Genomic DNA, 14,575 nt, shown 5'->3' with positions numbered 1-14,575 from the left:
GGTCATAGTTTTAAGCTGGTTGGAGGAAAGTATAGAGGGGATGTCAGAGGCGGGTTCTTTACACAGAGAGTTGTGAGAGCATGGAATGCGTTGCCAACAGCAGTTGTGGAGGCAGGGTCATTGGGGACATTTAAGAGACTCCTGGACATGCATATGGTCACAGAAATTTGAGGGTGCATACATGAGGATCAGTGGTCGGCACAACATCATGGGCTGAAGGGCCTGTTCTGTGCTGTACTGTTCTATGTTCTAAGTCTATGGCATTTGGGAAAATTGTAGCTAGGCCATCCCCTATCTATGCAGCTGGTATCTTTTAGAAACTTAAGACAGTGCTTTCCAAACATTTTTCTTGTTGTGACTTTATTTTGGTCCTTGACAATGAGTGAGAGTGAGAATTTAGGAGGAGTATGTGATAGACCACTGTGGAGGCAGGAGGTCATATTTAAGGAAGAGGAGGAGTGACCTGCGAGAGCAGGTTCAGGAGAGAGAGATCTGTGAAAGCAGAGTTGGAGGCGCAGAATGTATGAGGGGGGTGAGACACCTGTGACATTGTGGAGGAGGGGCGCAGGCATGGCAGACCTGCAGTGGTGGGAGGAGGATAGATTGTGCAGTGGTGAGAGGCCTACAATATAAAGGAAAGGGGTTGGAAGCAAGTGAAAGAAAGGTCTGTGATAGTTGGGGAAGCTTAAGGGTTAGTTTGAGGAACCTGCAAGTATTTAGTCATGAATGCATTCTCCAAACTTAACTGCCACATATACTAATGCAATTGGTCCAGTTTATATCAACATTAAAGTCCACCATTGCTATCACGTTGCCTTTAAAGTTGCTGAAAAGGGAGCAATTTGCTGAAAATTTTCATTTTGCAAGAATGCCTTTGACGTATTCATTAAGAGTCTCGGTTTATAACACTAATGACAGAAAATAAATTGGTTTTTTTTAGGCTTGAGGTGTATTTTGTAGCGCAGAGAGGAGAACAAACCATTCCTTTCCATATGTCTACTGGCTTCTGCCCAAACTTTCACACTCTCAAGTGGTTCAGCTATCTGGAACCAATCACGTAGTCATTGCCAGGACAAACACCTTTATCATTGGTGAATGCTGACTCATTGTCAATCAGCTCTTGTTGCTAGCTGAATCTCCATTTTATATACCTTGGCTCCTGCTTATCTCCAACTTTCCCCACTGCATGATCAAACTGTAGGGTAAACAGCACTTATAATGAATGTCAGATAACTTGCTTTTAAAAGTGCAGAAATCCTTTCCTCAATCCTTTTTTAAAATGTTTAAAATGTGTGTACTGTGTCCCTTTCTTCCTCAGTGTACCAGTAAAAAATCCATCTTGTACACAATCCAGGAATTCAACTGTTTCTGTATTATTGCAAATGAAGCTTGCCTAGCTGATGTGTGGTTAAAATCACTCATGATTAATTACTGTAGCACACTTGTTGCCTGCATCTCTAATTTCCTGTTTAATCCCATTCTGTACATCACTGTTACTATTTGACAGCCTATTGACTACACCAACTAATATTTTCCACTCTTTATTGCTTCTTAGCCCCACCCAGACTGTGTTCGCATCTAGATTTTTTGCAACAATATCCTTTTTCACTCACTGATTTTATTCTTATTAACAGTGGCACCCATTTTCTTTTCCATTCTTTTTGTCTTTCCTAAAGATCAAATACTAAAAATACCACAGAAAAGCTATTAAATATTGAATACGCTTGAATGTTCAATTCCCATCCGTGGTCAGTGAACAACTGTGTTTCCATACTAACAGTCATAACATATCTGTATATGACTATTTGCACTGTTAATTTGGCTGTGTTATAGCAAATGCTTGTGCATTTGGATTAACACCTTTAGCTGAAAATGTGTTGCTGGAGAAGCGCAGCAGGTCAGGCAGCATCCAGGGAACAGGAGAATCGACGTTTCGGGCATAAGCCCTTCTTCAGGAGGGCTTATGCCCGAAACGTCGATTCTCCTGTTCCCTGGATGCTGCCTGACCTGCTGCGCTTCTCCAGCAACACATTTTCAGCTCTGATCTCCAGCCTCTGCAGACCTCACTTTCTCCTCATTAACACCTTTAGACCTGTAATTGATGTTTTACATTTTTCTTAAACTTCAGCACTATTTGACTTATTGAATCGTAAAGTACAGAAGAGGCCCTTCAGCCCATTGAGTCTGCACCAACAAAATACCCACTTCTGAGGCTCTATAGGGCTCTGGTCAGACTACATTTGGAGTATTGTACGCAGATTTGGGCCCACTATTTCAGTACTGGCCCTGCAGCATGTTCAGAGGAGGTTCACGAGAATGGTCCCAGGAATGAAAAGCTTAATATGTGAGGACTCTGGGTCTGTAGTTGATGGAGTTTAGAAAGATGAAGGGAATCTAATTGAAACTTACAGAATACTGAATGGCCTGGACAGAATGGTTGTTGGGAAGATGTTTCCATTGGTGGGAGAGACTAGGACCTGAAGGCACATTCTTAGAGTAAAGGGAAGACATTTTAGAATGGAGATAAGGAGAAACGTCTTCAGCCAGAGAGGGTGAATCTGTGGAATTCACTGCCACAGAAGGCTGTGGAAGCCAGGTCATTGAGTATATTTAAGACTGAGTTAGATAGGTTCTTGATTGTCAAAGGAATCAAGAGTTACGGGGAAAAGGCAGGAAATTGGTTTGAGAAACTTATCAGCCATGATTGAATGATGGAGCCAACTCTGGGCTGAATGGCTTAATTTCTGCTTCTGTGTCTTATGGTCTTATAGTATTCTAAATCTACACGAATCCCACTTTCCAGCACTTTTATTGACATTTCAAGTGCTCATCCAAGTGCTTTTTAAAACTTGAGAGGTTCCTTGTCTCAACCACCCTCCCAGGCAATGAATTCCAGATTCCCACCACGCTTTGGGTGGAACAAAATCCTCAAATACCCTCAGATCTCCTGCCTTTCTCCTTATAATTGTGCTCCCTTGATGTTGATCCTTCAACAAGGGAAAGCATCTGCTTTCTAGCCACTCTGTTTATGCCCCTCATAATGTGTCACAACTTTATCACAACCCCTGTCAGCCTTCTCAGCTCTAAAGAAAACAACCAGAGCTTATCCAGGCTCTCTTCATAGCTAAGATGCTCCATCCCGTGAAATATCCTGGTGAATCTCCTCTGCATCTACTCCAATGCAATCATATCCTTCCTATAGTGTGGCAACCAGAACTGCACACAGTACTCCAGCTGTGGCCTAACCAAAATTTTGTATAACTCCCACATAACCTCCTTGCTCTTGTAATCTAGGCCACATTAATAAAGGCATGTGTACAGTATTCCATCTAAACTAACCTGTCCTGCTGCCTTCTGGGATCTGTGGACAAGCAGTCCCAAGATCCCTCAGTCCCTGTCAGCTTCCTCGCGTCCTGACACTTGCTGAGTACTTCCCTGTCTTGTTACCTCTTCCAAACTGTTAAATTTACTGCTAACCCCTGCTTATTTTGCGTTCTGCTATGCTTTTGACTTTAATATCTTTCAATTCCTTTATTTTTCTCATGTCGTTTCTCCATTCAGGTTCCCAACTCCTTCCAATTAAACCCTGCTGCACAATACAGAGGAACATCAGTTATCTGAACGAGATGGGCAGGCACTATTTCATTTGAATAATTGATTATTCAGTTAATTGATTCAATGCCTGCCCTCTGGGGCTTGGAGTTTTCTGAAGTTTACATTTTTCTCACTCCACCTTCCTTGCTCTCTCTGTCTAAGGGTTTGTTTCTGAGCAGACACTTATGTGTAAGGAGCCTGCAGCATTGCTGAAGACACCCCCCCCTCATCAGTTCAATGGGATTCACACAGCGAGCACTTGCTAAGTCTGCTCCCCCTTCAGGAGTCTAGACAGCAGTACACTGTGCGCGAGCCCCACCCCTCACCTCTGTCCGCTCACAACCCCCCATCTCTCATCCAACCCTGCTCCCTGTCTGCCCACACCCACATTCCTGCTGCTCCCTTTTGGGGGTGAGTCTCCAAATTGTGCGCACGTACACACATGTACACATTCCCGCACACACATACAACTTTTAACTGCAACTTTTTGACAAGTTCCACCTTTGCCCTATACGGGACAAGGTTGGAGAGATTATCTGGGGAAGGGGGGTTCAGGATACACGCCTGTGTAGAACTCCAGGGAAAGTGTGGTGAGAGAGGTAGAGAGGGCGGGCAGTCAGTCATTTGGAGATGGTGCCTGAATCCCATCGATGTCCAGGACTGTTTTCAGTAGTATTTCAGTAAGCCGAGTTTGTTTTTAATCATTATAAACAAAGGACGTGATCAATGTTGGAAACACCTCTTTGATGTAACGTTTCTATCGGGACTTTGACATCTCCTTCGGATAATCCAAAATTCAGATAATTGATATTCAGATAATGGGGGTTCCTCTGTACTGGCAAACACTTCTTTGAGGCTGTCAGTTGTGTAGTCTGACCAGTATGTACAGATGCCTCCCCAGAATTGATTCCACTGCTTCAAGAATCTAAATTGCTATATTCTACACTGCAGCCAGAGAATAATTTGGTCTATTCTACTATTTCTAATCTCGCCAGCTCGTGGTGTTGTGAGGAATCCTGAGGTTACTATCTCTTAAGTCCTGCTTTTCAATTTATTTCCTATGTCCCTATATTCTGCAGCAGTATTCCATCTGTCATCTTACCTATGTTGTTGGTACCAACCTGTGGCCGTTCACAGCCTTCAGAATGCCCTGTAGCTGTTCAGTGACACCCTTGACCTTGGCACCAGAGAGGCGACATGCCATGCTGGTGTCATGTCCACAGCTGAAGAAATGCCTACCTATTTCCCTTATGATAGAATGCCCAATCACTGTTGTTTTCTCCCTCATCTTCTCTCTGCCACTCACCCAGCCTCTGACACTTGCCCTTAATCCTTTGCGCTGATTACTCCTGATGCTACAGACTCAGCTCTCACTGCACTCCCTTGAGAAGCCATCTCTCCCTTAGTGGTATCAAAAACAGAAAATCTATTAGAGAGGGCACTCATGCTGCACTTGCTTGGTGCTTTTACACTATCTGGTGGTCATTCATTCCCTTTCTGACTCAGTACTCTTGGCCACTTCAATGTATGTACAACCCACGAAGCTTACTACTTCTAGTTTAAAGAACAACAAATACTAGGGATCTTACATAAAAGCAAATCTTGCAGATGCTAGAAAACTGAAATATTAACCAGAAAATGTTGGAGAAACTTGGCAGGTTTGGTAGCATCTGTGGTGAACGAAACAATTAATGTTACAAATCAAATATTATTCTTCAATTTTTATTACCCTGGGTGTGTCTTATTTGTGTCTGGTTGACTTTTATAACAATTCAGTTATAATTGTGTTCCACAGATGCTGCTAGACCTGCTGACTTTCTCTATTTTAAAAAATGTTATTTCATCTTTCCTTACATCTTAGCATGAAGTCCTGATCTTGCCTACTCCTCACTGTGACGTTGACTGCTTGTCTCGCATCATCACCTCACCTGTTCCTCTTGGTGATGTTGACCACCTGTTTCAGGGTCCTCACCTTGCCTGATCCTGTTTGAAACTGATATCCTTTGGTGAATATGGGGACAGCCTCACAAAAATTCCAGTTTAATATTGGGACCAATTCCTGTGTGCACAATACTGAGTTGGTGTAATGAGAAAGATCTTAATTTCTTAAAGATGAAGTTATGATAGTTTCTTTTTTATTTGCTTTCACAAGGAAGATACAAATACAAAGTAATTTTGTATCAAGTGTGATATGTTTGATCTGATTATCATGTTCTATCAACACAGGTGTTGCCCCAACAAGCGATGGTGTACAAGGACCACCAGCCCCTCCACCTGCCCCCCCTCTTCCTCCTGGGCCACCACAGCTTCCAACATCTGGACCACCACCGCCTCCAGTTCCACCACCGGCACCTCCACTGCCAGTGTCAGGACCTCCTCCTCCACCTGGACCACCACCTCCCCTTCCTGGGCAGACCTTACCTCCTGCCCCACCACCACCTCCTGCCCCACCTCTTCCATCCTCAGGTTTTTCATCATCCTTGGCTGAAGATGATCGTCCATTGACAGGATTAGCAGCTGCATTGGCTGGAGCAAAACTCAGGAAAGTGGGCCGGGTAAGTCCAAGTCATAGAGGGCTAATTTTCTAATCTAAATCCATATTGTGTACTAAACAGTATATTCTGCTGTGGTGCAAAATGCTGCAGATGCAGAAACTCTGAAGCAAATCATTTGCTATAGTATCAACAAATCAGGAGATTAACTCTGTGTAGGAGGGCATGCCAGGACTAACACCAGACATACTTAAAAATGAGATGTCAACCTGTGTAAGATAAGGGCTCATGGTGTCAGAGGCATGTTGCGAGCATGGATAGAAGCTTGGCTGTCTGGCAGAAAGCAGACAGTGGGGATATAAAAGGGTCCTTCTCAGGATAGTAGCCAGTGACAGTGTGGTGTTCCACAAGGCTCAGTGTTTGGACCACACCTTTTCACTTTATACATTGACGATCTAGATGAGGGAACTGAGGACATTCTGGCTAAGATTGAAGACAATACAAAGATGGGTAAAGGGACAGGTAGCATTGAGGAGGTGGGGAGGCTGCAGAAGGATTTGGACAGGTTAGGAGAGTGGGCAAAGAAGTGGCAGATGGAGTACAACGTGGGAAAGTATGAAGTCATGCACTTTGTTGGGAAGAATAGAGACATGGACTATTTGCTAAATGGGGAGAAAATTCAGATGTCTGAAGTACAAAGAGACTTGTGAGTTCTAGTCCAGGATTCTCTCAAGGTATATTTGCAGGTTGAATCTGTAGTTAGGAAGGCAAATGCAATGATGGCATTCATTTTGAATATAAAAGCAGGAATGTACTTCTGAGGCTCTATAAGGCTCTGGTCCGATCACATTTGGAGTGCAGTGTTGGGCCCCATATCTCAAGAAGGATGTACTGGCCCTGGAACGTGTTCAGAAGAGATTCACAAGAATGGTCCCAGGAATGGAAAGTTTAACATATGAGGAACGTTTGAGGACTCTGGGTTTATACTTAGTGGAGTTCAGAAAGATTTGGAGACGATCTAATTGAAACATACAGAATATTAAAAGACCTGGACAGAGTAGATGTTGGGAAGATATTTCCATTTCTTGGAGAGACCTGAGGGCACAGTCTTAAAGGGAAAACCTATTGGAACGGAGATAAGGAGAAATGTCTTCAGGCAGAGAGTGGTGGACCTATGGAATTCACTGCCACAGAAGGCTGTGGAGGCCACATCATTGACTATATTTAAGACTGAGATAGACAGGGTTTTGAATATCAAAGGTTATAGGGAGAAAGCAGGAGAATGAGGTTGAGAAACTCATATCCATGATTGAATGGCAGAGCAGACTCAATGGGCTGAATGGTGTAATTTCTGCTCCGATGTCTTATGGTCTTATTACCTGCATAAACATAAAGTGATAAACAGAGGTAAGCATTCCCATAACCAATTAATCTGATCTGCAGTTCTCTCAAATCCAGTCATCAGTGGTGGTGGATGATTAAACAACTTACGGAAGAAGAGAGCTCCACAAATATCCCCATCCTCAATGATGGCAGAGCACAATACATCATTTCAAAAGATAAGGCTGAAACACTTGCAGCAATCTTCAGCCAGAACTGCTAAGTGGATGATCAATCTCGGTCTCCCTTCCAGTGGACCCCAGCATCACAGATGCCAGTCTTCAACCAATTTCATTGGCTCTACGTGATATCAAATAACACTGCAAAGGCTATTGGCCCCAACAACATTCCAGCAATAGTCTGAAAACTTGTGCTCCAGAACTGCCACATCCTGAGCTAGGCTGTTCAACTAGTTGCAACACTGGCATCCAACCTACTGTGGAAAATTGCCCACAGCTGTGAAGGAGGGAGTTCTAAGATTTTGACAAATCACTGTTCCTTCACAGACACTGTATTTCCAAGTCAGGATAGTGTTTGGCTTTAAGGGGCACTTGCCGATTATGGTATTTCAATGCAATCATTGTCTTTTTGTATGGTAGAGATAATGGAAGCTTTTGGAATATGCTTTGGGAAGAGAATCAGTGAGGTACTGCAGTGCATCTAGTAAATGGTGCTGCCAATGTGTGTTAGTGTTGAGTTGAAGGAGGTGGATGAGGTGCCAGTCATATGTTGTAGATGCTGCATTAATCCAGACACATGGAGAGAATTCCATCACACCAATGACTTACACCTTGTAGGTGGTGAACAAGCCATGGAGAAACAGGAAGTAAGTTATTCACTACAAAATACCTAGAATCTGGCCTGATTTTGTAGTTGCAGTATTTAAATAGCTGGTCACGTTCAATTTCTAGTCAGTGGTAACTCCCAGGATGTTAATATAGTGGATTCAGTGTAATGTCAAAGGAACACTGTTAGATTCTCTCTTGTTGGAGATGATCATTGCCTGGAACTTGTGTGGCACAAATGTTACTTTTGACTTTTCAACCAGGGTATTGCCCAGGTCTTGTTGCATTTGGCAGGGACTCACTCTTTCACTTTCTAAGGAGTTCAGAATGGTGCTGAACATTATGTAATCATTAGCAAACATCCCCACTTTTGACCTTATGATGAAGAGATGGTCGTTGATGAAGCAGCTGAAGATGTTTGGACCTGACACTGCCCTGAGGAACTCTACAGAAATGAACTAGGGCTCAGATGATTGATCTCCAAGAACCTCAACTATCTTCCTTTGTGTTTGGTATGATTCTAATCAGTGAGGAATTTTCCCCCAGTTCCTATTGACTTCAGTTTTGTGATGTTATGTTGCTCAAATGCTGCCATGGTGTCTACGGCAGTCACTGTCACCTCACCTCTGGAGGCTAGGCAGAAGACATAGCAGTGGAAGTTGATAGTCCATAAAAGTCTGCTCCCCCATTCAATGAAATCATAGCTGTTCTGATCATTCTTATTTTGACATTCCAGCCCTTTCCCAAAAACCATTCATTCCCTTAGTGATTAAAAATCTGTCTCAGCCTTGAATATACTTAATAATCTAACCTCAACAGCCATCTGCGATAAAGGATTCCATAAGTTCATTATCCTCTGAGAGAAGAAATATCTCCTCCTCTGTCTTAAATATAGAAAAGTATAGCACAGAAATATGTGATCCCTTATTCTGAGATATGGTCCTAGACTCTGCCTGTACTTCTCCAGCATCTACCCTGTCAAGTCCTTGAAGAATCTTCTGTGTTTCAATAAGGTTGCCGCTCATTTTACGTTCCAACATATAAAGGCCCAATCTACTGAGCCTTTCATCGTTAGAAAGTCCCTCCATAGCTAGTATCAGCCGAGAAAACCTGATCTGAATTGCCTCTTATGTCAGTGGTACACATTATAATAGACAGGTTATATTGGAACTATACAAAACTTTGGTTAGGCCACAGCAAGAGTACTGTGTGCAGTTCTGATCACTGCACCATTAGAAGGATGTGATTGCACAGGAGGGAGTGCAGAAGAGATTCATCAGAAAGTTGCCTGGGATGGAGCATTTCAGCTTTGAAATGAGGCTGGATAAGGTTAGGTTGTTTTCTTTAAAACAGAACAGGCTGAAAGGCAACCTGATGGAGCTATATAAAATTATAAGGGGCATGGACAGGGTGAATAGAAAGCAGCTGTTTTCCTTTATTGAAGAGTCAACAATGAGGGAGCATAATTTTAAGGTGAAAGACAGGAGGTTTAGGGGAATTTGAAGGAAGTTTATTTCCACCTATAGGGACATCGCACAACCTTTATAAAATATTTAGATGAGCACTTAAAGTGCCATAAAATTCAAGGCCATGGCCTAAGTGTGAGAAAGTGGGACTAATGTAGTTTTAGAGTGGTTTTGTTGGTGCAGATTCATTGGGCTGAAGGGTCTCTAGATGATTCTGTGGTCACGGGTTTGTCACTGGACCAGACCTCTGTGCACCACAGTGAGAAGAAGAAAGCGTCCAGTACCCGGGATCACAGTCTAAGGTTAGCTATAAAGGCTAAAATGATCAGAGTAGATGGGGGAAAACTGGGAACAAAGTACTGAGTTGGATGATCAGCCATGATCATACTGAATGACAGAGCAGGCTCAAAGGACCTGTTCCTGCTATTATTTTCTAAATTTCTATTTATCCCTAGGTAAGGTGCCTGTTCACAGAATTCTACCTGTAGTCTGACTAGTGCCTTGTATAGTTTTAGGAAACATCCCTACTTTTAGACTCCATTCGCTTTAACATAAAGGCCATCGTTCCATTTACCTTCCCTATTACCTATTAAACTAGCTTTTTGTGATTCATGGATAAGAACTCCCCAACCCCTTTGTTCTGTAGCTTTCTGCAGTCTTTTTTAACTAAATATTCGGTTCTTCTATTCTTTCTGCCAAAATGTCATGCATTTCTCCACATTATATTCCATTTGTCAAGTTTTTGCCCGCTTGCTTAACCTATCTATCTCCTTCTGCAGGCACTTTGTTTCATATTCACCATTTGCTTTCCCACCTGTCTTTGCGTCATTTGCAAACTCATCTACAGTACATTCACTTTCCTCATCCATATATTGTCAATAATTGTGGCCCCAGCTCTGATCCCTAAGCTTTTGTCCATGTTTGGACCAAGTCTGTCATGAGGTCAGGAGCCAAGTGGCTTTGGTGATAGTCAAACCAAACATCACTGAGCAGCTAATTCATTTGTAACTACTGCTTGGTAGTTATATAAATGACCTCTTCCATCACTTAACTGATTGAGAAGAGAATAATAGGCAGTTGGCCAGGTTGATTTGTCTTACTTTTTCATATTGACAGGAAAGTGTGAATGTTGCAGTTGTACAGGAACAGTATAGATAAGGGTACAGTTAGTTCTGGAGCATAAACCTTCAGGACTAATGCCATAATATTCCTGGGCCCATAATCTTTGCAGTATCCAGTGTCTTTGGCTGTTTCCTCATATCGTGTAAACTAAGTCAAATTGGCTGACAACTGGTATCTATGATGCTCTAGATAGCTGTGTATGATCAGAAGGAAGTTGGAATGGATTATTCCTTTGTATTTTCTGCCTTAGGATAGATTTAAATACTTCAGCCTTGCCTTTTGCTCTTTTCTGGGGTCCTGAAGCATTGACAATCGGAATATTTGTGTGTCCTTCATCTCCTGTTAGTTGTTTAAATGTCTACCACAATTGGATGCAGCAAGACTGCATATACTGTTGATTGCTGTTTTCACTGTTCAGTATACAAATAGTCCTATTTCATAGTTTCACCAGATTAACATGTCATTTTTAGACATGCCTGCTTTCCTGCATTCTTTGTTGAACCAGATATGACCTCCTGTATTCTTGCAATTTTAGCGAGTGGAATTATACTGAGCCTTGTGGTTACAGATTGTGTTTGAACATAATTTTGCTGCTTTTCATGGTCCACAGTGCCTCATGGATGGTCCATTTTGCATTTTTGATCTGTTCAAAGTTTGTCCCATCTAGTACAAGAGTAGCGCCACACAGCATGATAGAAGATATCCTCAGTGTGCAGACAGGACTCGCAATTCTACTGATATCGTCATGGCTCATGGCTGCATATGTGACAAGTAGATTTTTGAGCATGTTTTTCCTGTTGGTTCCCTGACCAACTGCTACAAATCCAGTATTGTAGCTACATCCTTCACGACTGGTCAGTAATAGCGCTACCGAAATACTCTTGGTGGTGGACGTTTAAATTCCCCATCTTGAATACATTCTGCCCCTTGCCAACCTCGGCGCTTCCTCCATGTTGAATATGGAGGAGTATTGATTCATCAGCCGAGGAGATGCATTGGGTGGTAATCAGCAAGAGGTTTGTTTACTCATATTTGACCTGATGATATAAGACTTCATGGGACTAGAGTCAATGTTGAGGACTCCTAGAGCAACTCTTTCCTGACGGTGTACCATTGTGCTGCCATCTCTGGTGGGTCAGTCCTTCTGGTAGATAAGGATGCATCAGAAACGTTGTTTATGGTGTCTGGGACATTGTTTTGCACACAGGCCCCAGATGTTGGTAAGAATGACTTTGCAGAGTTGACAGGACTGTGCTTGCCATTAACATTGCCAACATTGATGTTGATGCTAGTTCATACTTCTAGTTTCTTTCTTTCTTTGTACCAGTTTGGTACAACTAAGTGGTTGGCTAGATCATGTCAGAGGTTGGTTAGCAGTCAACCACGTTGATGTGGATTTAGAGTCACATGGTCCAACCATCACTAAAAGACATTGATGAACCAAATGGGTTTTTACAACAATCCACAGCAGTTACATGGTCACCAGTATACCAGCTTTTCATCCTAATTTTCTTGACTGAAAGCAACTTTCACCATCTGCCATGGTGGACAGTAGTCTGGGATTTTGGATTACTAATCAGTGACATGACTACTCTGCCACTACCTCCCTTTGACTTTGTTGCGATTTGATAGCTATTAGTTTCCTTTCCGAATACATCATTCATTATGACAAATTTCTTGGTATTTCCTTCCTCTTTCCCTAGCTCCAGCCAGGCAACCCTCCAGCTTTGTTTGACCACTTCACAAATTTGGTCTTCAAACTTCTACCAGTACATTGTCGTAATTTTTTCTGCTTAAGGTGCAAACCTGGCTAACATCTATCTTTTTGTCTTCTTGCATTTAGATCGCACCCTTCTCTTTTTGATAGTTTCGAGTTATAGAGATGTCTGCAACCTGAACTTCCACCATCTCCATGTTTCCAGTTAAAAACATTAAACAGTTTTCTCTGACCATCCCTGTCTTTTATCTTCAAAAGAAAGGGTCATGGCTCAATTTAACTGTTTACAACCTGATATTAATGATACCTTTCTCTGCCTGAAAGACACCTTCCATTTATTCTAGATTTAGAAACTATCTTACAAATTGAAAGATATAGTTACAAAACAAACTTATATAGGTCGTGCTGGTGACAATGTGATTTAGATTCCTGATTTTAAGTAAAATGGTCACTTTTTAAAATTTTTTTCCAGACTGACGAAGGTTCAAGTTCTATAACAGGCAGCATTGGTTCAGTGTCCACTTCTTCTAAAGTTGAGTCATCACGGAGTAATGGAGCTCCGATTTCTATAGGAGGTACTGGTCTGATGGAAGAAATGAGTGCCCTGCTGGCCAGGAGGTGAGTTTTGAAAATTATTATGTTTAGTATGGGAATTATGAAGGGCACAATAGTCACGAAAAATGTTTAGTTCAGTTTCTTTCAATCATTTAGGACCAGATTTGACTCTATTATTCTTTGTGCCAGCTGTTTATCCTTTCCCTACAAAATCAAGAATTGATCCACTTTCATTTGTACATCAGGGCAGTCACAGGGTGCTGAATTAGCTGCCAATTTTGGACAACAAAACAATTCTCCCAAATTTTAAATTCCAAAATTGAGTATAATTAGTGAGCAATTGAAAAGTATAAGCTAATTCAGAGCAACCACCACAAATTTAGAGTGTTTCGAAGCTGTTTTATAAGGAGTGTTGTGAAGCTTGTTTCTAAAACATTTTGCCTTGGTAGTAGCAAAATGTTAAGGTAATGTTGTTGGAGCTGTTGTACCACAGGATTTGGTACTGGCCCCACTCCAGTAACAAAGTACAAATAATTAAAAATGAAGCGTTGACCTTGTGAAGCTACAAATCAGGGCTACTTGTTTGCCAAACCACATAGTGAGCGAATGATCAACACAGCTGAGCAATTCCACAACCAATGGATTAAAGTTCTGCTGTCCTGCCACATCCAGTTGTGACTATGGTGGACAATTAAACAATTCACTGGAGGAAAAGGCTCCACAAATGTCCTCATCCTCAATAGTACGGTATCCCAGCAAATCGTGCATTTGCAAATCTTTGCCAAAGATAAGGCTGAAACATTGGCAAGAATCTTAATTGAGAAGTGCTGATTGGACTAATTTCGGCCTCCTTCAGAGGTCCCAGTCATCACAGATTCGATTAACTCCAAATGATGTCAAGAAACAGTGGGAAGCACTGGATAATGTAAATGCTATGAGCACTGACAACATTCTAGCAATAGACTTATACTCCAGAACGTGCTGCATCCTTGTCCAAGCTGTTCCAGTGCAGGTTCAATATTAGCATCTACCTGTCAATGTGGAAAATTGCCGAGACATGTCCTGAATACTAAAAGCAATACAAATCCAACCCAACAAATTACCACCTCATCAATTGGCTTTCAATCATAAATCCAGTGATGGAAAACCCTATCAAGCTGCACTTGCTTTGCAGTATCTTGCTCACAAACACATCTGCTGAACTCACTACAGCCTTGGTTTAAGTACAGGCAAAGAACTGAATTCCAGAGGTGAGGAGAGAGTGATTAGCCTTGGCATCAGCGCTGCATTTGAGCAATTGTGGTGGCGCCAAGGATTTAATGAGAATCTGAGGAATACCGTCCACTGGTTGAAGTCACAGCTGGCAGAAAAGAAGGTGGTTATGGTTCAAACATAGAAATGCCTGAGAAACAACAGCTCATGCAGTGTCTGTTGAAAGAGAAACTCTTAAAGAAGAGTCATATT

General features: G+C 42.1%; 1 protein-coding gene across 7 annotated transcripts in view; it reads left to right on the top strand.

Moving 5' to 3' along the window:
• The window catches only part of enah (ENAH actin regulator), a 398,339-nt gene that overhangs the window by 337,868 nt on the left and 45,896 nt on the right, over nucleotides 1-14,575 (top strand). For all 7 annotated transcript variants that reach the window (XM_043687390.1, XM_043687387.1, XM_043687385.1 and 4 more), the window contains 2 exons: nucleotides 5,821-6,149; nucleotides 13,029-13,174. In XM_043687390.1, coding sequence (XP_043543325.1) covers nucleotides 5,821-6,149; nucleotides 13,029-13,174 — 475 coding nt within the window. The remainder of the gene's footprint in view (nucleotides 1-5,820; nucleotides 6,150-13,028; nucleotides 13,175-14,575) is intronic.

The sequence above is a fragment of the Chiloscyllium plagiosum genome, chromosome 3, assembly GCF_004010195.1.
Source record: "Chiloscyllium plagiosum isolate BGI_BamShark_2017 chromosome 3, ASM401019v2, whole genome shotgun sequence".
Lineage (NCBI taxonomy): Eukaryota > Metazoa > Chordata > Chondrichthyes > Orectolobiformes > Hemiscylliidae > Chiloscyllium > Chiloscyllium plagiosum.
Note: the sequence above shows the minus strand (reverse complement) of the source record. Positions and strands in the feature narration are given on the sequence as shown.